The sequence below is a fragment of the Pezoporus flaviventris genome, unplaced genomic scaffold (genome assembly GCF_033815535.1).
Source record: "Pezoporus flaviventris isolate CSIRO_AGI_PZ_B2104156 unplaced genomic scaffold, CSIRO_AGI_Pfla_v1 ptg000013l, whole genome shotgun sequence".
Classification (NCBI taxonomy): Eukaryota; Metazoa; Chordata; class Aves; order Psittaciformes; family Psittacidae; genus Pezoporus; species Pezoporus flaviventris.
Genome location: NW_026892561.1, coordinates 2,786,980 through 2,812,715, shown reverse-complemented (window position 1 = coordinate 2,812,715; position 25,736 = coordinate 2,786,980). Strand labels below are relative to the sequence as shown.

At 41.3% G+C, this 25,736-nt stretch overlaps 2 protein-coding genes across 4 annotated transcripts in view; one reads left to right on the top strand and one right to left on the bottom strand.

The window, feature by feature from the left end:
• LRP8 (LDL receptor related protein 8) overlaps positions 1 to 25,736 on the bottom strand; it is a 192,709-nt gene that overhangs the window by 28,858 nt on the left and 138,115 nt on the right. For all 3 annotated transcript variants that reach the window (XM_061451227.1, XM_061451228.1, XM_061451229.1), the window contains one exon: positions 15,590 to 15,718. In XM_061451227.1, the coding sequence (XP_061307211.1) occupies positions 15,590 to 15,718 (129 nt within the window). The remainder of the gene's footprint in view (positions 1 to 15,589; positions 15,719 to 25,736) is intronic.
• LOC133268311 (protein zyg-11 homolog B) overlaps positions 1 to 25,736 on the top strand; it is a 306,890-nt gene that overhangs the window by 217,693 nt on the left and 63,461 nt on the right. The window lies entirely within an intron of this gene.

The following is a 25,736-nucleotide window of genomic DNA, read 5'->3' as shown; positions in this document are numbered from 1 at the left end:
GTTGCATCTTGTGTTAAATACTAAAGTATCATCTGGTTCAGGAAGGTTGCTCAGGCTCCTTCTGTACCCAGTAGAGTGTTCTGGATGTAGAAAGATGCCCTCAACAACCAAGTCCTGCCACCTACCTTGGGACAAGCACTGTTCCTTGGTGGGGCTTACATTTCTCATCTCCAAACAGAGGGACCTGAGATTAGACAATTAAGGATAGGAGATGAATCCCTCTTATATGGACATGAAATAAGAGCAGTCTGGTGGACAAGTATCCCTTCTTTGCATAGGAGAATCAAGACTGTTAAAATGCTCCATTTTTTGCCCAAATGCTGCTCTTTTTCTTCATAGACCATACTTTTCTATCCTTATCCCATAACTAGAAATAATCTATTAACCCTACCGATCGGTACACAGTGGTATAACCTAACACTCTCTTCAGGTGATGCGTAATACGGGAGTGACAAGTGGAAATGTAGGAAATGTAAGGTCACAGTTATAATCTTACCAATCTATTTAAAAAAGGAAGTGGGAAACAGGAACATTTCTAGGGCTATGTGCACTTTCTGTAACAGATCAAGGCTGAGAAGAAGAAATTGCTTTTTTGGCATTATTTTTTGATGAATCTCAGAAACAGATCAATGAGCAGAATCTTGCATAGTCCTTTGATCCCTAATTTCTGGTCAAGGTTGACTGATTCACACACTCCAAATGTGCATTAACTTCCTTCCCCCAACTGTAATGAGCCCATTTTTTCCCTCCTTGTTTCCCTGGTCCCACCTCCACCCCTCCTTCTGTCTGTATGCATTTTCTTTCAGATCCTTCAGAAATCTGCTGTACTGGCAAATTAATGACTGATAAGCATATGTGTGGGATACAGACAATGGAAGTTTGCACAAAAGCTTCTCCTCTGCACCTACAAATCCCAGCACAGATTTAAAATTACTGATAATCGCAGCCAGAAAATAGCAGCACTTCAGCTTTTGCAGCCTCTCATGAGGACTTTCTCAGTGAAGCTTGTGAATTGCTAGCTAGAAAAATCGCATGGTCATGATTATTTTATTTTCTTTTAAATATTAAATTTAGTGTGATGACAGCACTAGACTATGAGTTCTCCCTCCACTGAACAAGCACTGCAGTCTCGCTGTTGCTAACTGCCCCCTTCCCACCACCACTGTCCTCAGGTGGGGATTAATCCCTGTAACTCACTCAACACAGCTAAAGCCAGGGGCAGAGGCACCAGCGCTGACTGTGCTCAGATCTTCCTGCCTGCAATTACAGCACCCACACACTGCTGGGACAGCCAGTAAAAGTGATGGGCTGCTACAAGTGTGTCACAACAAGAAGGCCACTGGACAGCCACCAGAGCTGTCACAGGAACCAATGCAGTGCATGCACTAGCAGCCAGTGGCACTGCCAAATGGGAGCACATGGTCCCTCACTACAGAAGGCTGCTCTAGGTACATCTAGTGAACTCAAGAAATAAAAATGTTCTTTTCTTAATTTAAAGACCTAATGACCATCTTCAGGTCAGCACATATGGGACAGTTCCTTCTGTGTCACACAGGTCCCCACCAGAGATCATAGAATCATAGAATCGTTAGGGTTGGAAAGAACCTTAAGATCATCAAGTTCCAACCCCCTGCCGTGGGCAGGGACACCTTACGCTAAATCGTATCACCCAAGGCCTCGTCCAACCTGGTCTTGAACACCGCCAGGGATGGAGCATTCACAACCTCCCTGGGCAACCCATTCCAGTGCCTCACCACCCTCACAGTAAAGAATTTCCTTCTTATATCCAACCTAAACTTCCCCTGCTTAAGTTTTAACCCGTTACCCCTTGTCCTGTCACTACAGTCCCTAACAAAGAGTCCCTCTCCAGCACCCCTCCAGGCCCCCTTCAGATACTGGAAGGCTGCTATGAGGTCTCCACGCAGCCTTCTCTTCTCCCTCCTGCTGGCCATGGGAAGACAGATAACCTCCCAATTCCTCTCACACTTCCATTATCCTCTCTGACAGCTAAAATCTGCAAGGCATGCAGGATAAAGCAAAGTCTGCAGCTTCCAGCCACTCGGGAGCTTGCTCTGGCACAAATAGGAAACATAGGAGAAAAGCTGCTTATAATCCCTCTGTACCTAGGCAAGAGCCAGAACGCTTGTGCTCTTTGGGGTCCCTGCTGCATGGTTTGAAGAACCTAGTAAAAAGTAGCACTACAAATCATCTTACGTAGCACCTGGAGACAGTTCACTTCTTTCATAAATATGTCAGAATACCTAGGCAGTTCCATCACACTTCAGTAGAAAATGGGTGAATAGTAATTAAATGATCACTGGGGTATTTCTTCTTTGACTTGAGCAATTTGTTTGCAGTGTCTGATTTTGCTCCTGCCCCACTGTAAGCTTATCTGTGCAAAACAAAGGAAACTAATATTAGCTTGCTTGCCTTAGTGCCAAAGAAACTAATAAATGTCGTACTCCGAGATGCAAAAACTACTTCAAATATAAAGTGATCCCAGCAGAAAACTTGGGAATGTTTGTCAAGGAGTGTTTAACCAACTGTACTGTAATCTGTTAAGCTTCTTTATAGTTTTAGCAAGCAAAATATCAAATCTAAATGATAGTGTACATGCGCTTTGACCTATAGATAATATATTCCAGAGGTGTTCTGCATTAATTTCTGCCTCGTACTATATACCACTACATAGAGCACAACTGTCACCACTTTTGCCTCACAGCTGCAGTCTTTTTCTGTCTCTTGAGGAGAGTGGAGCAGCAGCAGTCTTTGAATAGAGGAAGTTTAAAAAAGAAAATAAAAAAAAGAGAGAGACTGCGGTTGTGGAGTAAAGGGTTTTAGTACTGGCTGCTTCTCTTTTGCCCAGAGCCGGGATTTAACCAGAGGCTTTAGTGAGTAATCTGGTGCAGCAGGAAAAATCCTAACTCGGGCTCTGCACCAAAAAAATGAAACTAATTCTACCTCATGCTTTTGAATAATTACAGAGAAAAGTAGAATGTTCTGAAGATACAGAGCACTCTTTGAGAACTGTAATTGCAAAAAATATACATTTGTACAGAGTGTTTCTACAGTGGACACCTCTACCAAGCAGGGATCCTCAAATCAGGATAAAACTCAAAATATGAAACAAACAGGATATTCATCATTAATAGGAGCTGGAAATTATGTACAATGGACTATAACTGCTGCCACTGATAATCTTTAAAGATTTTCAAACTTTTCAGGAGGAGTCAGGTATTTAATTCATCTCTGGCCTCCAAAAAAACAGTTCCACTTGAAATTACATGAATGGCTTAAAAAACAGAATTATTTGGTAAAATTTGTGGTAAAGTGGATAACAGCGATTACTGATGTGCAAGACAAGAAAATATGAATCATTACACTGTATTTTTCTGACACCCTCCCCAGAGCAACTTCAATCAAAGTGTGGCTCAAAATTTCTTGTTTCCTTAAAGGACCGGATAAAGGATCTTCTAAAGGTGAAGGATGATTTGCACGTATAACGTTTACACTGGGGAGGGACAGATCTTCTGGTGATTTTCCACTACTTCAACCTTGGCAGGAGACACTGGTAGACTTCAGAACTTATCCTAGGCTTGTAAGGTTTAGGGTCTAAGCTCCACTTGACTGCAGGAGTAGAATGATCGAGCTTCATTTGCCCGATTATTGTGCATGAGGTGAAAACCCAGCTACCACAGCCCACATAAATTGATCTCTGTACTAGATAAGGAGGTCACAGAATCCAGACAGGCTAAATTAACTTAGAATTCTCAGTCCTGTTACCAGTGCTGTCATCATGCTAGTTTTATATAAACTGTATTTATTTTCAGGCTTAATTGTATCTAAATTATTTGTTTTGTCTGCAGAAAGCTGGTGTGCTTACCTAATATCCAAGTATTTCATACAGATTTCTGGACAAAATGTCAGTCTTTAAAGCATGGATTCATGCCTAGAAGGACAACTTTCCCATGGAAAGCTACCCTCCAGAAAGGACAGCAAAAGAGATGGAGGTAAATGAAGATGACCTTGAAGTGCATTGCTGTGAAAAAATGACAGGCCTCCCATGGAGGGAATAATGCAGCTGAATTGCAGCCTCACTACTAACAGTGGTTGTTGCTATGGTGATTGATACCGAAAAGCCCATATAGATGAAGACTGCAGAAGGAATAGTAATTCCTGATATTGTTCACATCACTAATGTAGCTAAGGAGCCATCTCACACACTCTTGCAAATTAGTATTTGCATGTGCTTGCTGCCTTTGCCACGCTCTCCCCTCCAACACAAATGAGTTATTTTTCTATTCTGTGCAGCACTATTTGCATACTATTAGTTAATTATAATGGAACAACCAGATGCCAAAGCCCCTGCTGATAAATAATAGTTGGTTCAAAAAATATATTTACTGATTTAGAATGTATTTCCTGAGAATCATATATTCATTCAAAGTAGCTTAATTTTCTGAAAATGGAATTAATTATGACCCCACAATTTATGGAGAGAAGCTGCTTACAAGCAAAATGTATGCACACAATGAATTTCTTCCCTGGCCTTAATCTTACTGATGTGCAATAAGGCTGCTAACTCATACCTGCAGTTGCCTCAACTGTACTTCATATCAGGAAAGCATTAGGAAGTTTATCCAGGTTTGCCTGGTTAAGTGACTGAAAATAACCTCAGAAGAAGAACAAATGAGTCCAGTGTAGAGGGTTTAAGGGTAAAACAAAATAGCTTAGGAATAAAAAAAGGATGGTCAGAATGCCTAAGGTTGATATTGTGCTGCTTTTTGCTAAAATCCAAGGTACCCTATGGATATCATAGGGATAATGACTATCATTGCCCTTCTATATTCTGATAGGAATATAACCAGCTGAATGAGACTGGAGTTGTTTAGTACTAGCCAAAATTTAAATGGAAAAGAAATATGCTGAGATGTGTTTGGCAGGTTCATTTTCTGACTCTGAAAATTGAAACCTGTGTGGGACAAGCTCACTGCTATTCCCTCAGACATGACTTGCTTATTAAAATGGCAATTTTACAAATTACACCAATTTGGCAAATCCCTCAGAAACATCTGATCATATCCACGTAACTAACAGCTGCTCTAATGGCACCACATAAAATCCTGTTTTCCTGAGGAACATATAAACAACCTTTCATCAACCAGAACTGAGTATTACTGAACAGGGTCTTGATCCTGTGACAGTAGGCACAAAACCCACACTCTGCATATGCAGACCTCCTGGATTCAACAGCCCTCCCTGTGGTTGTGATGACTGCCTGCACTGAATTTGCTGTATTAACAAGACTTAATTTTGCCATTGCAGAGTTTAAATCCCAGACACTTTGCCAGGAAAAACCTACCCCACTGACCTCATCTTCCATCCACTGGGCAGTCTTCCACTCTGGTCTCAGCTTCTAATACAGGGGCATGAATTGCCTTATTATACCTGCCTCATTTTTCCATTGCTGTTTGGTTTCCTATGTCCAGCTCAGGACAGAGACTTCATCAGGGTCTTAAAAGCTAACTTTAGTCACACTGGCAAGTTAAGCTCTGTTTTTTTTTCTGACTGGAAAAGGCAAGGAATTCAAACCCATGTCTGCTGGTACACAGCTATGTTACTGGCCTGCCACTTCCTCCTTATCCACAAATTCCCAAGCACAGGGATAGCACTAGTTTAACTAGCTGGCAAACCGAACTGTTCTACCAGAATCAATCAAGTATTTTATGCTGCCATAACTAAGAAGGGAATCCTGTAACAATCCACAATACTTATCTTTATTGGACGCAGATAAGGAAAAAGGGAGCAGCAACTGCCACTACAAAACTCCATGAGTTACTAATGCTTGTGCAGCTACTCTTCACGCCATGAAAACTGCACACACCCCGCTATATAGGTCTATCTGTGAAACAGAAGAGTAAAGAAAAGCCACATTTGCCAGGATGTTTCTGAACCAACAGGATAAACACATAAGGCAGAGAGAAAAGCCTGGCTTCAGCAGCTGAGGGCTCACAGGTTTTAGCTCAGCTGAGTAATGAGGAACAGAGCAGTGCTCATGTTGCAAGCAAAAAGGTCACTGCCCCATAAAATCTCCACTTCCGCTAATCTGTTTTGCTTGATGGGAATTCTCTGTAAGAGGAGATACTTCTTATTGCAGTTTGCTTCACTATTAGACTTAAACATTCATAGGATTTAGAATATGGCACTATTAACCCTTCTGGAGCACACAGAAAACAAGAAAACACTTGAGAGTTGCCGCATCCCCCCCCAGTTTATCCATCTCTCACATTTCCCTCGAAACATGATTCAAAGTGAGTTTGGATGTAGGTTCAATAACAATTAAAAAGATGCTTTTGAAATAAAACAGTTTGCAAGGCAGCTGATCTGAAGGGAAGAGTACCTTAAAAAAGCATTGAGATACAGTGGAGACAAGTGGCAGAATTCAGTGTAGCCACATTCAAGGTTATGAATATATGACAAAGCCCATAAAGGCAAAGAGCACTGAGGTGGTTTTGAGGGCAGGGAGATTGACAGACTTTGCAGGGAACAACCAGCCCCTAATTATTTTCAGCTATGTGATATGAGGGGGCACAGCTTTTATTCGATGCAAACAACATACCCATGTAACATATCCACAATTCCACGGGAGAACAGCAATCATTTTTAGAAAATATGTCTTAGATTTTCTACTCAAATGGAAAATTTAAGCACTGAGTGACACTCACTGCAATTAAAAGTGTAAGGGTCGTGTGCTAACTGCACTCATTTTAATAGTGGTGAGATTTCTATGGCATTAGGATCTGCCCTTCAATTTCTAAGGATTTGCAATAGAAGGCAGCACTTTGCTGGATTTGGGCTGAGATAAAGAATCAATTGTACAATACCAGCAATTATTTCAAACTTGTTGGAAAAAAAAACAAGTGTATTGAAATGTATTTTATTGTGAGCTAAATGTTCCCAGTTATATTTTATCAAATAAACTAATTTCTTTGCAAAATATAAGCAAAGTTAATCCAACCATTATCTCTTCCTCTGAATGAAGACAGTGTCTTTCAGCCACTTAGATAGCTTTCAGATGTTGTTTTATCCATTAAAAAGACTCATAAACCATTTTTTTTTGCTTTTGCATCGAACGGTACGTAGTCCCCTTCTGCGTAGGATTCTACTGAGTTCAAACTAACCAATTTTGATTCAGTCTTCAGATCATATGCTCAGGAAGCATAACTGTTAAGCACTTGTTAATTAGCCTAACGCATATGTACCCATAGCCACTGAAGGATGGAACTCCTACCCACGAATTTGCCATCATAACGTGCTCATTGGCACTGACAGCTACAGAAGATTTCCCTTAACAAAACTAAACAGATTCTTGCTTTTTGGATGAATAGGCTCAGAATTATAGCTCCATTCTTATCAAAAAAGCACTTCAGGGATATGAAACACGATCACATTTGCCAATAAGAGATGCAATTTCTTGGCTATTTCAACTCCAAGAGCTCTAACTGTTGAAAGATAGACTGCCCAGAAGATAAACATAACTACAGGCCAATATTTTCTCCTCTGACAGTATGACATGTGAAATTGGAAAGAAGAATCAGAGACAACTTCTGTTAAACTACAGAAAGAGCAGCAGGACAAAGCTTTTTTGTGTGTGCACATGTAACACGCAGTCAAGCAGTATTAGGCTTTCATTATAATTATTCACAAATCTTTGCGTAAACCCATCTCTTTTATACCACTCTAGCACAACTTTGTGAAAGAAAACCTGTTTGGGATGTGTGTATGTGTAACTGTGTGCTTGCAGTGGGTTCTTTGCACACTATCTATTCCTTTTCCCTAGCGTTATCTTCCAGGAAACATCGTAAAAGTACCAAACTCTAAACTGTCTTGTTTTCATATTGTGTTTGCATCTATTATGCGATAAAGAATAAATCATTCATGGAACATACCGATAGAGACAATTTATCTGTAACGAGGGATCAGCACAGAGCAAATGTGCAGAGGTCACCACCAAAAGCTGCTGTGGTGAGCGAGGCGCCTCTCACTGCTGGAAAAATCCATTTGCAGAATGTTACACATGCCTGTTCTTTTTTAAACCTAAGCTCAAGAGACAACACTCGAGAAAAAAGTGCAATTTTCCCCTAACCTTCTGCAGGTAGAGCTCTGGCACAGCTTACCCCTTGACTTTAGTTTAATTCTTCTTTTATGCAACAACTATCTTACCTCTAAACCAAATTCATGTAGATTTTTACATTTAATTACAACAAGCATCCAATATGTTAAAAATGCAACTACCTTCATTCTTCCTCGTAAGAATGCAATTAAAGGTAGCTACCAATCTCATTTTTCTTGCTGTTTTGTTCTGAAGGAACTCAGGACAAATATGATTATGGGCTGAGATTTTTCCTAAACAACAATAGGGATTTTCCTGCAATTACCATTGCTTTCAAAGGAGCCCTAATACTTTAAGCAGTGATAAAGTGGCAGCTGTACATGTTTAATTTCTGAGAGCCAGGGCATAATGCACAAGCATTAATCCCTCCAGCTGTCCAGTAATTAAACACCATGTAAAGCCCAGAGGATATCATTGCTGTGCTACCTTATTTATGAAGGACTTTCATTTGTTAAATCTAGTCATTTTCTTGCCGTTCTTGGAAATAGTTAGATTCCTCCATCATGGCAAGTGTCCTCAAGTTACAGGACCTTCTATAAAATAACAGAAATTTCAGACTAACCATGTCTCTTTAATCACGTGCTGCAATAATAATGAATAGTGATAGTAGATTAATGTTTCCTCTGCAAGCCTGAACGCAATACTATGGGCTTTAACCCCATCAAAATGGGTGCATTTCTTGGGATAATATATGGCAAAACCTTTGGGTTTGATTTCTCTCTGAGCTGACTGAGGAACAGAACACCGAGAACCTAGCCCGTTAATGAAGGTAATGAACAATATTTGTAACTTGGACAAAAGCACGTATGAATCAGGCTGCAAAGGAAGATTAAATTAGTGCTACTTTATCACCAAGTAAAAAGCTCTCAGTAGGATCTGTGCAGATATGAAACAAACAATAAGTTCGGTCAAATCCCCATAGGTAGTCACACGGGAAGCGTGACTCAGATGAAAACACAGGTACCTTCTACTGCATGAAGAAGAAAACAGTGCTGAGATGACACGATGCTCCTTACTTCTATAGGACAATGATAAAAGAGGATAAAACAATTTAACTGTCAACAGAAAGGTCACTTCATGTGATCATAGGTGCAGCAGCAGTGTGAAGGAAGATGGCTTTAAATAGCTTTGTAATTTACCCACTTCAGCTGGCTCGCCTCCAGGCGGAGGTGATGGAGGGATCAGACCAGCTTTAGCCTGCTTTAAGTTCTGCCTTCTGCCAATGGTTCTCAGGTGATAGTAGGACTACTGAGCAAGGCATTGGAAACAGTTGACTCTGAAAGTTTGCTACACTTGGATCTTCCAAGAAAAGGACCCCTCGCTGCAGGCACTGCTGCTTTTTATGGAGAATCGCACATGTGTCTGGAGCCTTGCCAGGAAAGAGTAAGTGAAAAGCTCCTGCCCTGAGGATCTTTTAAATGATATACATACCATGGAACTGTGAAGACTGTGAGCCACCATGGCAAGGAGGCGTAGCTTACAGCAGAGCAAGACTGTGCTTACTGTTGTTTCCATTATTAAGAAACTCTATCCAGTTTGTTAACTTTTAGTCTGGTATATCATAAGGCTGAAAATCTAGAACCATTTCTGAGATAAATGGTCAGCAATGAAAAGTCGGAAGACCAGGATCCAAAAGAAGATGCTCTCAGTAATAAGAGTCTCACTGTCATGAGATTCCTGCAGGAATTGCTGACTCGCACCCTTTAACATCCTTATGAGATCAGTGTGTGTCTGTTACCTGCCCAAGTTCCCATGGATCGCTGTCTCTGTTAAGGAGAATAAATCTTGGCATGGGAAAATAGCTTATGCTATCAATATACCAATGAATACACCATTTCATTGTATCTGACTATTGGGAAAACCGTACACTTCCAAAACTCCTCATCTGCAAGACATCATTTCCACACTGCATGCAAGAAGTGGTCCAGGTGAGAACCAGTAAAACAACCAGAAGAGATGGGGCCAGAGCCTTGCTTTCTCTGTTGAGCATACCAGTATCCTGTCAGGAAAAACAAGTGATGAGTGCATTAAAGGCACTCACTGACTATTTCAGCTCCTACAGGGTGGTATCTCTTCTGTTCTAAAGCCATGCTGAAATGATCTCTGCCTTCCTGAGCAGCTGAGAAAACACTGGTTAGTACCTCTCCTAGCAGAGATTTAACAAGTTCTGCGCAGTTAGCAAAGTTCAGTCTGATCCTGAGTTGTGGTGCTTTAATTACAGTCTCTCATATTTAATTTCTCGTTTTTAGTCTCAGTAAATGTGTTCCTGAGCTTATCCAATCAATTGTGACAAAGGTTAGGGTCACTGGGAGCAAAAACGTCATCCAGGGAAAAAAGTAAGAGGATGCCAGCACCACCAAGCTGGGAAATTCAAGACTGCTCTTACATTATTAACTGTTGATGTCTGTTTTAGAGGATTAAACCTGACCTATGCCTACAACACTTCCAGTGTTGTAAAGAAACAAATTACTTCTGCTCTGAAGAACTGAAAAATAATGGGGTTTATTCTTCTGTATACTCTTTTGTTTAAAAAAGGTAGATGAATTTTCAGAAGTTGTTTGCGCACTGGAAGTTAGCAGTGGACTTGAAACCTACCTGGAAGTAACTTATTTAGGCAGACAGACACTTAGCTACCTACACATAAGGATTAATACCCACTATTAATCCCTGGTGCCATTACAGCCTTGCAGACACAAATCTGAATCCCTAATCACTGGTACTTAATCCACTGCATGTGAAATAAGTCACAGCTTCCACTGTTTCCTTGGGAAGTTCTTCCACAGGTGAAAATCGCACCAGTTTTATGTCTTGTTCATGGCTGAACAAGAACAATGAAGTGCCTTACCATCCCTTGATAATGGCTTCCAAGCAGTATGATGGGGTCAATGCTTATGAAAATAACTGCTCTCCTCATACTGGTATCAGACAAAGCCTAACAGGCTAGCAGAGGCTGACAGATCTCTTTGTAAGTTTTTACTTTACTGGATTTCATCTACCAAATTGCTGCTTCTCACGCCAGACATGGCAAACAGGACCTTTATTTCAGATAAATACAGTCTGCTTTGCTTATTCCTAAGGGAGATGAGAAACCCAAAGGAAATATTTGATTTATCCATTCTTTGAGATTATTTGTCTGGGTTTTTTTAGCATACCTGCAGGTAAGTCCAAATCTTGCTAGGTGCAGCTGAACCCTTTGTCTAAAGGTGATTGTGCAAGGACAGCATACAAGACTGCAAATTCTCTCCTTCCTTGAAGGAAAGATATACTGAGGACTGCTTTAACAAATCTTTTTCAGATCACACAGGGTGCTAATCAAAACAGCAAGTCTTAACAGTGACCAAAAGCAAAGGAGAAGGATGTAAAGCACAGTTTGTTTCCATTTGTGCAAGATGATGCACCAAAGACATGGCTCATAAAAAGCACAAAGGAAAATCAAACCCAAACAGAAGATTCTCCTATTCATATTCAATACTTTTGCCCCCAAATTTCTGGACAGCAGCTTTCCTCCTCCAGCTGGCTGTGCCGGTGCCTGCCACGACTATGCTGGATAAATTTCACACAGATTCAAAAAGCAATTAAACAATTCTGAGAAGAAAAATCCATCAAGAATTATATTATCAAATCCAGAATGGTATCTGAAAAGCAAGTTTTGGAGGCCAGAAGCAGACACACGAGTAACAACTGTGACACACTTGAACTGTTTTTACAGTTTTGGATGATTCTACCACCATAACCACAGTTTTTCTTTCCTGCAGTGGATCCTCCCTTGACTTGGACTGTGAACATTTTGACACAGGGACAGGCACTTGCACAGCCTCAGAAAAACCAAGCCCTGCTCCTGTATCTGTAACCAGCACAATATTATTAGGGGTACAAATTACCAACGTAGAAATGCAGGCTCAAGTAATGTTCATAAACTCTGTATTAAGTCCTTTTGAAGAACTATAATACAAAGAGCTAGCTGTTCCTACCAAAAAAATAGGAGTATTCATAATTAAAATGTCTGAAGTGTCACATTAGCTTGAAATAGAACTAATAGTTTTGTTAACATGGATTTAGAAAGAGCTTAGCATTTTTCTTCTGGATGCCCTCACAGTATCTTCAAGTCATTTTCCACTTGTTTATTGCACATGCAGGCTCTCATCAGAGAAATTATTCCGAGCATAAATAAACTCCCTTCTAAATGTTTATCCAGAAAGATGTGTTATTTATAGACAATATGGTCAGCTCTGTGAGTGGTGCAGCCTCAGCTATGACAAGCTGATCTGCTCCAAGGGGTTGCAGGTGACAGACAGTGCTAAAGCTTCTTTTAAAATGAGAACAAAACCATGAGTGCAGAGGTTAAACAACAAAAAAAGAGAGAGATAAAAGAAAATGGATAAAAGAGGATTCTAAACAGAGAAGAAATGGGAATGTTAACAAATATCAGTGGATATAGGCTTAGTGAGGTTTATCAGATCTGGATAAAAGACAGGATGGCTATCAATCCTCCATAAGCTCTCAGAGTTTAAACGGCTAAGACATTTGTTCTCATCCATGAGGAAAACACCTTAATTTGACAAGCAACCTCACTGAAAATGCTCCCACTAGAGCCATTCAGCAGTGCCTCCTGTTTCCTTCTTGAAGCGAGCTTAATGCCTTTGAAAAATATTGAGTTGACAGACCTTAGGACTGAAAGCTTCTGATGTTTGCCCCCACCCAGGAAGCTCCAAGTCTGCCAGTCAGTGCCTTTCTGCCTGGTCCTCTTGCCACAGTATTACCCATCCCACATTCAGACTCTGCAGCAACCCCTCAAGTAGAGACTGACAGCGTGCAGCCACTGAGGTAGCAGCCTGTGTGGAGAAAACACTCGGTCACAGAAGGAACTAGGTGAAACTCACTAATTCTTTTCCCATGAGTTACCAAGCAACCATCAGAAGATGTAAATTTTCCTTAAATTTCCATTTTAAGAACCTGCATGTGCACTAAAACTGTGTAAGGTAAGCAGGACTAGAGATGCTGAAACATCCAGAAGAGAAATACTCAGCTATTTCTAAATCCATTAATAGCATCATTATGCTGAAATTATGTGGCATTCAGAACACATTCACATTCATGTTGGAGGTTACCTAGTGCTTGGAAAAAAAGAAGTTCAAAGAAATTTCAAGTAGATCTTTATGATAAATGAAAGACTCCATGTGACAACTCCTACTGGTGTAAGCACCAGCGGCATTAAATTAGGGGAGGCAGCCACCAGTGGAAAAAATTGTTCTTATTTCACTAACTCATATTGGGAAGAGTAATTTTTTCCAACAGCAGTTACAATTATCTTCTGAACTTGTCTCTAACTCAAGCTTCCCATTCCAAGGGGGGGGGGGGGGGGGAAGAATGCATATGCTAAAGAGAAAACACTAAAGTTTCATCCAGAAAACAAATAAAAGACTTGAAAACTGCCAAAATGTCATTAGCATAAAGGACACAGGACAAGTGGTCTAATCACATCACCAACCTACCATATCACAATAATTTATTACTCAGAAATTGTCCAAGCATTTAATTCTATATGAAACAGGAGGCAACAGGAGGCAACCTGTGCCTTTTCCTTGTGAGACAACCCAACTGGAACTATCCACACAAGCCAAATATGAGCACAGTAGCCTGTCACCCTTAACTCTGGACCTCTGAGTCATGTGCAATATGGAATAGAGATGCTTTGAAAACCTAATCTGTAGTTAACTGAATTAGTGACTCGCATAAAACCTTCACGCTGAGCTTCATACATAAGAAACTGCACAGTAGGTTTCACTAGCCAGAGTGAAGCCAGCAGGTTGAGGGAAGTGCTTATTCTCCTTTAGCTGGTACTTTTCAGGTCATATATGAAGTACTGTGTCTAGTTTAGTGCCACTCTGACAGTACAGGAAAGACATATGCAACCTGAAGAGGGTCCAGTGGAAGTCCAGTGAGATAGTTACAGTACTGGAGCACATGATACACAATTAGGAGCTGAGGAAAATGGGTTTGGTTAACCTGGAGAAGGTTAGATGGACATCTTGCAATTTTCCAGCATCTGAAGGGGTGATATTGCGAAGCTGGAGGCCAACTCTTCTCAGAAGTGTCCAGCAAAAGGAAAAGAGGCAATGAGCATAAATTGTGACAAAGGAAAAATGGACATAGAAAAAATGTTTTTACAGTGAGTGGCTAAACACTGGAACAGGTTGCTCAGACAGTAAAAGCTTTTGTTTGCCAAAGCTGACTGAAAAGAAACAAACTTATCCACAGTGCTTTACTCAGAACCACAGAACGTTCAACATAGAACATATTTCATTACACAGTTTCAATGAAAAGATGTAATGTGGATTAGGAACCTGCAAGGTATTAGAGCCCAAAATTCGGTTCTCAAATGAAGAAACATCAATGAGTACTTGCATATAATCATTCAACCCTTTCACCAGTAATCTGGGAGTAAAAATAGCATCGCTGCTATCATGTACAACACCAGAAACAATGATGGATGAGCAAATAACTACACAGAGCATGAGAGTTTCTTAATAGCCTGGGACTGTTTGCACTCAAAAGAATTTAATAACAAACCGAGTTACTTAAGAACAGTATTAGAAAGGTGATTTTACTTCTACACAGACTGGTAAGGCTGATATTGCCTAAGTTCTGGTGGTCTGTATAAAAATAAAATTGGAAAATTAGCTGGGATACTGAAGGGAGCCACAAAAATGAATCAAGCATTCATTTGAAAGAAAATATTTGACAACAAGAAGCATAAAGAACTAAATATGTTTAGTCTATCAAAAAGACAGTTTGAGAAATGGCTTGATTACATAGTGTAGGAGTTTTCACAGAGGGAAAACACTCTTAAAGAGCTCTTTCATTCAGCAGAGAAAGGCCTAATAAAAGGCAATGGCCATTTAGGGACTGAATGTAAAACAGTTACAGTAAATAGTATATCATTCTCTTTCTGTCCAGAAACCAACAAGCTGTTAATAAAGAAATGTCCAGGCCTATCTATTATACCCCAGCAGAAGCTAGCCTTAGCCTATAGAGCTACACTCTGCAGGAGGAAGGATGTGGCCATAAACTGCTGAGTTACCACAGAGAAGGTTTGAACATTATTATTTAAGTCCTTACCACATCATCTGGGTATTAACCCTGACAATCATGCTCCAAACTGACTAGCTATATTCTGCTACAGTAGCAAAAGAATACTTAATTCTCCACAGAATTCACTTTATAGCTTCCAGCCAACTCCAACTGGAGCATCCTTCTTTCCTCTCTTTCTCTCAAATTCACTACTTTGCACTGCAAATGGAGAGTGAATGACTTTGTTGGCAAGAAAAGTCATCCCTTTACATGCAATTTGTAATAGGACTTTCATGGTTGGAAAGGGAGATGTCACATACATATTAAAGTATTACTCTAACTCACCAGGAGTGCAACCAGCCTCATCAATACCACTTTCACAATCCTTCTGTCCATCACATCTCCAGGACGACGGGATACATTTGTTGCTTAAATCTCCACAGCTGATTTTTTCAGATGGACATACTTGCTTGGCTGGAAGAATAAATTAAAGGAAAAAAAAAACCAGTAAGTTAAACATAATTCTAGACATTCCTAACATTATTTACCCTTTTAAAGTTACTTTTATTTTGTATGGCTCAATCCTGAGACATATTGTAATGAAATCTCAAGTCAACACTGATTTTGACATATGGCTGCTTACACGTCCTGTATGTGCTCCCCAAAAGAGAACACAAAACCTATATGGAAAGGAGAGAAAAAAAGGAAAAGTGCACCACTGTTTATTTCAGCAAAATCCCAGAAACTGAATTTTAAACTCAAACAAATTAGGGGACAAGAACAGAAGTCAGGTTTATATGCAACTTCCACCTAGCATTTTCTTGCAGGCAGGGTCTTACTTCTGGCCATCCCAGGGGCCCCGAGCTGCAACAAAAAGTGCATAGGCCCTGTGGCTCTTTAAACATTCTTGGAGCTGCCTTTTCCCACCTTCTCCTTGTTATCTCAGTCCATGCATGGGCTAGAAGCACCCAGCTTTGTGCTGCCACTTTTCTCTCTGCAACATGCTTCTTGAATCAGGTCTCCTTGAACAGCCTTCCCCAGAGACAAGGACCTTCCTGTCCGTCCAGTCTGTTCCTGACCCAGCCAATCCCTTTCAGGAATGCAACTGTACAGGAACATGCAAATAAAACAAATACACGGAGTTGCTTCAATGGATCAACAGGGATTTCAGCTAAGAACCTACGGCACTGCCTGTCTGTGACTGCCTCAAACCCTCAATACACTGTGCTTTCTGCTATTAAAACACTAACACCCTGCACACAGCAGCAGCAGGACTGGATAAACTACTTTGAAAATACTACCTTGAATCAGGAAAAACAAACTGCCTAATTTTAGCATGTTTATGTTTGGTATTACAAGGCAATTTCTAAATGTAACAATAGGCAGATTATGGTCAGTAAACCTCGGGAAAAAGTGGCAAGCACAAGCATGAACTTAACACATGTTAAACTTACCTGTCTACATTAAAGGCGATTGTGATCTAAGACATGGAGACACAAGAAGACATGCAGAAGCAATAATGCTAGTACATGCAAGCATACAACTATGAAAAAAAACCTGACAAATTTATCTGGAACCAAGTAAGCTGTGAAGCTTGTTCTCTTATTCTGCATTGCCAAAATTCCTAGGGTTTTTTTCATACTAGTGTAAAGAGCAACAGATCTACATTTATTGTGACAAGGCTGCTTGAATGCATAATGTTCCACAGCTTCAACAATTATTTAGTATTCTGGAATCATCAGCCAGTTTGGCAGGATTTGCTTATTAAACAGACCAATTTCTCTCTTGAAAAAAAATTACATGTTTTCAAATACTTCTTCCATTGGTATTAATGATTATATAGAGAGAGATATGTGTGTGCATATATACACACACACATACATAGATAGATATAACTGCAGGTCTACTGAAAAGGAAGGAACCTAACTTCTGCATTAAAACTTTTCCATTACCCTGCCCTGGTAAAGGTGTTCATGCAAAGTCAATCCGTTTCCCATGTGCTGAGTAAAAGAAGATGGAAATGATATCCCTGCATTTCCACCTGCACGAGAAGGTTGTAGAGCGGCATCTTTACAGCCCCAAAGCATCAATCAGCCACTTCGAAGGCGGTGCCACTTAATCCCAGGATTTCTCCGTTTTAGCACCTTGAAGTGCTATAAGAAGCAGTCTCTAGAAGCTATGGGCAAGCAATACATCAAGAAAATTTAGGTCTCGCCACATACAGTTAATAACAGATGTCATTGAAGTTTTAGAACCCTGAGGCAAGACAGCATTTTTGTTGAAATTTGCTCACTGCATACCTAAGTAACAGTCATGAACGTTGCATGATGGGGAGTTGGGGGTGTAAAAGGGATCCTTACTTAGGCTTTTTGAGTCTGGTACCAGCAGTTAGTAATAAAAACCACCTAACACTGGAAAGGCTCCACACACCACTCCCCAGGAACATGTCTGACAGTGCCCACCCACAGGCTGGGACCCATGCCCTGCATGTTTCCCTCAGCCCTGGTCCTTCTAAGCCACAGGTCTGTAACTGCAGGGACACTCGGCAGTGCTGAGCACTCGTGTCCTTCCACAGAAGTGAGACAGCACATCTGAAAACCAGGGCACTTGCCGGCTGCACAAAATGGTGCCCGCCCTCAGCCTCCACGGAGCTGGCATGTCTCACTGCTCCCGACACCATCGTCCCCAGAGCTGTATGCTGGGGTGCACCACCCTTAAACGTGCGCAAGTAACTCCTGGGTACAGCAGGAAAAACATTCTGTATCAGCAACCAGCAGCCCCCTCAAACAAGAACCAAAATGGAGGTCAAACTGTCCATTTGGCCTAGAAGCCCCTCAGCACAGAGCTCGCACCCCAAACACGCTGCTTCTGCCAGCCTCATCCCGTCCTCAAGCACAGGTGTGAGCCTGGAGGCTTTTTAATTGCTTTGGTTTTTAAACCTCTGGACAAAGCCCCGTGAGGATTACAGACCACACTCTGGCAGGACTGAGCCTGCAGGGGCCAGGGAGGGAAGGTGCCGGGGGCCTCACCTCACTGCCATGGAGGAGGAAGGTGGCCATTCTGAGGCAGACCCAGCAACTTCTGGGGAAGGAATGGCCACAGGCCCTGTGGATGAGGCAGCAGAAGAGGCTTGAGGGGGTCAGGGAAGCACAACGCTTCGCAGTGGGGAAGGCGGCCAACCCCAACAGCAGGGTGCCTTGGCTCCTGAGGGGGTAGCAGCATTGGTTTTGCCACAAATACCGTACAAAAGGATGACATGACTGAGGTCTCCAACAGCTCCCTGGGCTTTGCAATCCTCCATCAAGGCCTCCAAAGCCTCTCAGCTCTGAGGTGTGCAGCTCCATCGCCATCAAACCCCAGCAAGTCTTCACCACCAAGCCCCGGCTGCCGAGGAGCTGCCTCAGAGGGCCGGCAAGATGGAGGGCAAGGAGGTTACGGCTCCCTTGTGGCTGCATGGGACAGAGCACTCGGCTGTGCCCCTTTCTCCCCCTCCCAACCCAATTCAGTGGTGAGCCCCGCGATGAGGTTTGCTTCTAGGGCACCCCAAGTTTTTACCATGAGTAAACACACCCTTGGAATTCACGAGATGAAAGTAACTTTCCTTGCTAGATCTACTGCTCCAACCGGATTTACATGCTTTTGCACTTCGTAAGTTTGTCTCCTGACCGCCTTTGTGGAGCACATTCAAGAACAAGGTTTCTATGGGACTGGCATTCTGGGAAAACTGGGAGACCAGAAATAGTAATGGAGTCATTTGTTAACCAGGTTATTGGTCCATATCCCAAAAAATTGCTCTAGTTCTTCTTGCTCAGGCTACGAAATGGAAAAGAAAACGTGTTTTGATGCCAAGTAGGACCAGCTGTTTCCTCCTCATAGTAAATCTCCATGGAGAACTAAATGGGTCGAGACAGGTAAGAACACTTTCCACACACCTGATTCTGAAGAAGGTAAAAAATAAGTTATAATACAGCATCGTAACACAGTGGGATCATTAACCAGCAATCCAGCTATTTATTGGTTGCAGTTTAAGTACAGGCATTCCTTTTCCTCGGCTGCTGTCGGCAGATGCTTAATAGCCTTTGGAAGCTGAAAGGTTTGGAAAGGTATGGGCAGAAGACTCCTATTTATGGAAAGCAATTTTTGTGTTAATCATTTCCCTGACAGAGTAATTGCAGCCATTTAAAAAATATAAATCAAAGCCTGACGTTTCAGGGATGCAGCAACAGAAGCTGCTGTTGGTCACAGTTCATCAAATCTCTGTGTTCCAGTAGTTTCTGCATCCAAGCAAGCGTTGCATGGAAGCCAACAACTTGTAAGCACTGGCAGATAACAGGGGATCTAGCATAAAACTCAAAGCAAAAGTTGGATGAAAATGCTTCTGCATTGTTTCAGCAAGTTGGGCTTTTTCCTCCCTGCCCCAAGATGCTGCAAGCAAGTGGACTCTATGGTGTTGCTCATGCTACTAAACAGGGTTTTATCAGCTGCAGTCCAGACCTGACATTTCTGTTTCTGCACACTGCTTACACACACCCTGGCCTTTTGGGCTTACGTGGCCAAAATGTTTACTTCCTACTTTCCTCTTCATCCACCCTGAAAGGAAAGAGTTAGCACTGCACATGGTGGTGAGTGCTCTTACCCTCGGTATATTCTGCACCAATGCAAGTTATAGCAAGATCTGCCTCTTCAGAAAAGCACCATTAAACAACTTGGTTGAAATGTCAGACACATCAAGACCAATTTATCACAATGAACTGCAAATGCCAAGGATGGACAACAATGGTTTATTTATAAGGAGACAAGAGCAAAGAAGACAAGAAAGTTCCATTTACTCACTACCGCCAATGGCACATTCTTCTTTTTCTTTATAGGAGTCTACAAAGTCTTTCAGAGAACCATAGAGCCTAACTGGCGCCCCACTGTTTGCTTCCTCTTGTGCCACTGCTGTGCTTTTCAGGCTCCGGACATCATGTATATTCAAGAAAGCCCAAGAGAACAGAATTGATTTACTTTCAGAGGACCATTTGTCAGGTTCTCACCAAACAGGTACTCTAAGAGCATACACAAAATGTAATTAAGCAGCTTCTGCTGGTGGGAAACCCACAAGACTTTTCATCAGCAGACTGAAAAGAATGCCCTTTGTGAAAAGACATCATCTTACAGGTCTCAAAAGTTTCTCTATCTCTGCTGAAATAACTTCCCATCCCCTCCAGACTGTCCCCTGTGTTTTCCCCAGGTTCTTCAGAAGAAAAATCCCAACCCAAAACTTCATTCTGCAGAGAAAATACCCCACTAAAATGGTATTAATTAATTTCTGACACGCCAATAAATTGTTCCTGCAAAACTTCCACTACTACTTTTATTATGGAGCTTAAAATTCCTACCTCCCTCTTTCCACCAGCACTAGCCTTTTTTCTTAAAGAAGAGTGGTTTTATCAAGGTAGCCTCCTCCTCAAATATTATCTTTACGTCTTCTTTTGTCATAGCTGGCAGTCCTACCCCAGAGATGTACCAAGAATAAATGTCCATACCTGCCCATGTACAGGACTAGTACCTCTATGTTTCCAGCCAAGACAAGCACAGTTGGTAAAGGAGCAACTGTTCAGAAGAGAGGAAGGGAGCTGACTGGTAGAGATTGCTTAGGGAAATTCAGACCTCAGAATTTCCAGTTTCTGGAGATTTGAGATTCAGAAAAGCATTTCAGTCACAAGTTTGCATGTACACTCTTTTTATGTATATATGTGTGTGTGTGTGTGCACATGTGTATATATGTGAATGTATATCCCAGTCTACACTCACTATTTATACCTTCCCATTGAAGTATTTAGGGTGCATAAGAAACACATTTCAAAATCCATCTTGTGACTTTAATTACTGTCACAGCTGAAGGTGTGTCTGCGCTGGTATTTTCCTTCCCTCACCTCAGCATGGGTGCTATGCACACTGGCTTCTACTCTATTCATCCACTAGTTCACTCTGTAGCCCAGGACAGGTTGCTGTTGCTTTAGTTTATTTCATTTAACCCTGCAAGACACATCAGATTTTCTGCTAAAGTGTTAGATAATCATGCTTAATCTCCTGTAGGTCCTCTTTGTGCCAAGCTGAACCCAAACCAAACTACATCAAACAAGAGTCTCATTTACAATGAGAAGTGTGTGTGGTTTTGGAGTGCAATATGCAAAGACAGATCATATTATGGGGAATGCTAATCAAAGTATTGTTTCCATAAAGGTTAGGATTTTGCAGTGAACTTCCCTTTTGTCATGTAAAGCAACACACTACAAGCACTGGCCTGCTGGGATAGCAAGCTTTATGTGAACTTGCAACTTCTACTAAAGCCAGTGCAACTGCATCCAGTAGTAGTATTTGGTTTGCTCACCACAGCTGTATTAAGCACACACTTGAGATCACTGAGAAAATAAAGGCAACCCAGCCCAGGCCAAAACCAATGTCATGAATAGTGGCTTAAGTGAATTAAGAGAGACTTGGAGCAAGACCAATCCACCACCACAATTGAAGCATTTGTTGACAGAGGAGGCCAACCCATCCATCTGCTAGCACAGGATGGGTCAGGTCGAAACTGGGGCATGCTGACAACACTGATTCCCAGGACCTAGGAGCTTGGACTGATGCTACCTATGTTTTTGAGTATGTAAGTACACGCTTATGCTCCTTCATGGGAGCATGCAGAGGCAGAGAAGTAGTGAAAATCTATTCTTTCTGCACAAAAAGGTAATTAACTTATGGACATTACCTTTAAACTTAAATTACTGTAAGCGACTGAAAAGACAGATTAGGAAAGGCTACTAAGAAACTATACTATAAAGTTCAAGAAATCATACCATAAACAATATTAACAGTTGATACACCCGATAAAATGTTAAGATTCTATGGTGTGATTTGTTTGAGAGTGACTTATTTTCTATTCCCAGGGGAATGGGAAAGGATTTATGCAGCTTTAACACCATTGCACTGCGTAGTACAGCCCTTATTAAGTCCATTCCTGTGTGCTTGTAAGAAAAGCTTTTTTACAAGAGCATGGGTTAGGAGTCTTCAGTGAGTCTCCAACCCCTCTACCTAAAAACTGGAGGGAGGGAAAAAAATAAGATTAGTGTACAAAGGGTTCAGCAACACTAGAATAGACAGCATGTAGCTTGGTTTTTTGCAGGTTATCACATTGGTGCCTATCACCTTTAAGATCAGAGTAAAATAATCAGGAATTCAGGATTAATCCTAATTACTGAAATACAGACTCACTGTCAGAATAAAAATGAGGTAGCTTTTATAGGAAAAGCATGTTTCAAAGACAATAAAAACAACCTCAGAGAAGAAAACGTTTCTCAAGGGTACTGCCAATAGTTTTAATAGTTAATATAAACTGTATTTGAGTATGGTGTAAAGAGATATTTCCATAGTAGGCTGAAAAAACAAACGCCACCAGTTTTTGTAATAACAAATAGCTAAGCTTCATGTCCCACAGTTTGAGTCATCTGCACGGGTTAGGAAGTGATTCTTTACCCAGGTTCAGCTCTATCTTGATACACTTTGTTTTCAAATCTTTCCCAGAATACTGAGTGTTGGCACAGCTCAAGATAGCATGTTGGACAGAAAGGACCAGTGCTCCTGGGCTTCTAGGACATCATCTGTCTCAGATTCCCAATTGCCATACTCGCCCACTATCAAAACTACCATCAGACTTGCATAAGAAAAGCATTTCCTTCCCCCAGCCAGACTGGCAGGACTTCAGCTGATCTTGTCTTTCTCTAAACATAGCAAATGTTCACTTACTGCAATCATCCGACCGTGTCTCTCCTAAGTAATCTCATAGCTTTGCAAGATATTGTCCTGATGGCACTTCTTTTCTCTACCTGATAATGCCCAACAGGACCTGCTGCTAACAACTGAAGTCCCTTAACTCAAGTCACTTGGCCCATTCCAGGTAAATCCAAGTCAATGTTAATGGCACATGGAAAAGAGGTTAAATTGGCAGATTTTACAATCCTCTATAGCCTCAAACTACAGGAAACCTGTGATAGGTTCAGCAGGAATCAGGAAACTTTTTATCTTTTTAAACCTATTCTTATGGTCAAGCTTTCTAAAGTTTTACAAACAATTTACAAACTAAGATCAGATGTTTAACAACAGCCAGGATATATATAAGTTGTTGAGCCTAAATAAACTCCTTTTTCGTTTTAAGCATCTAGTACTTGTAAAATGACACTTTTATAGTGGGGCCTGTACAATGCACAGTGACATTCCTCTGCTGTCAAGTCTGGTTGAGCACAGAGAGCAGGTTCTAAGAGATCATGACAGGTTTTTAAGATCTACGTGATACAATAAGGGTTTTCTGCTCCCAATCCAACCACATTTCATTATCTGCCATTACATGCATGAGAATTACAGAAGATATTGTAAAGGCTCATTCCCTCAGCAGCTTTTATGCCCTAACAAAAGTTCCCTTCCCACAGGACACCTAGTATCTCCACACAGATGGTTAGCAAGTCCTCAACATCAGTCCTTGGACTGTCTTGGCTTTTGTACTCCACCTAGCTCATCCAGCTTCTTATGATCAATAGTACCTGGATTATAGAAACACAGGATGGTTTGAGCTGGAAGGGACCTTAAAGCTTATCTAGTTCCAACCCCTGCCATGGGCAGGGACACCTTCTACTAGACCAGGTGGCTCAAAGCCCCGTCCGACCTGGCCTTAGCCAGATATCTCTTCAATGTTAGCTAAATGTCTCTAAGCATTGATTTGGTCAGAGATGCAGAAATCCTTTAGCCATGTGAGACACCATGAACCACGTGCGACCTCTAAATATTACAGTTGTACATCCTTCCTGACACCACAGCCATATGGTCGCTAGAAACGTTTACTCGGCTTAATCCAGAGAATAAATTAATATTGCCCTACAATGCCAGGCTAGTGCCTAGCTTACTCACTATAAAGCACAGCTCTCATTGTTTAGGGGAACAAAAAGGGGATTTCAACAAACTGAAGTCAGGCCATCTGCCAACTTACCCCCTACTTCTACCAACTTTGTCCCTTCTCTACAGATGAGACAAATCCATGATTTTCCGTGGACTTACAAATGGAGAAATATTCAAGCATTCATGGAAAAATCCTGGCTCAAGAAATTTGCTGCTGACTTCAATTGAATCAGGGATTAAATCCCAGATCACGTTGAGATTTTGCCAAAATAGGCCCAGCTACTACTCCATCCCAGCCAGTTTCTTGAAGGCCAACATTAAATATGGACCCCAATAGAAATATATAATTGTAAATTGTGCCATTTACTTCCTTATATTCAGTCACAAAATTACTGCTGCAGTGATCTTTAAGAGGAGAATAGCTATACAGAAGATTTAGGTTTGCACTTTTATCGGGAGCAGTAGTCATAAGGCAGACAAGGCCTTTTAAACTCAAGAGGGATGAAACCTTAACTTATATCTGCTTACAGGAAGAGTTCAAGGGATTCATTTAAATCAGCGCAAAAGTAGTCTCTGGTGATAATTATGGGTAAAAAAGTGCAATGTCAGAGATTTAAACAGGCTGGTGTTACACATGCCACTGAAGCCCATCAAGTAGCCAAGCAAGATAAATAGGCATGGAGTCAGAGTGGCTGGATACTTCCCCCCATCCCTGTCCCCACTGAAGCCCTAACATAGTCCCTCCTTCTGAAACAATCAAACCTTCTTGCCCTTCTCTCTGCTCCACTTCTGAGCCAGGGCAGAACATGTCTTCAAGAGGAGTTGTGACACAAAGACATTATTCTGGCTACTGAAAACCTGAGTTCCCATAGTAGAGTTCCTCTGATCATTTTGGTTTACTAAAATCTTTATTTTCTGGTCACTGATGAGCATCTCTGATCTCAGGGATCAGCTGCTCATGCCCTTTGCACAGAATAGAGAAGGTATTACTCATATACACAGGGGAAAACTTAGACATCAAAATAAGAAATGAGAACAGCTGAAGAACCACTTGTTCTTGGTGTACATAAAGCAGGAAACTGATCTCAAACCATTTAATAATTCAATAAACTGAACAGTTGACTTTGTTAGCTAGCAAATGCACAGCTCTGTTAAAACCCAGGGCTCATCATTTTCTTCAGAGAGTTTTCTAATAGCAAAGCTATTAAGCGTTCCCTTCTGTGAGAGGCGTTTTTCATGCTCAATCAAAAGCAAAGACTAAAACAATCCAACAATGAAATGGCTTTATTTAAGGTCAGTTAAAATATTCCCCTTTTTTTTCCATCCTGAACATAACATCTTCTTTTAAACTCTATTGTTTTTAGAGCTAGTTTGGAAGCGAGTGATGTACATTGTCCTGTCAAACCTGCCACCCCACCACTGTCTACATCCATAATTACCCTGTCAGTCTGTGTATACATTGCTAGTTGTAATGCAGTTCAGTCTCCCCTCCTTTTTGCATTAATAATAATGGGTGAGGTCGGGGAGGTTGTGGGGGAAGAAATCTGCCTCTCCTATAGCCCAG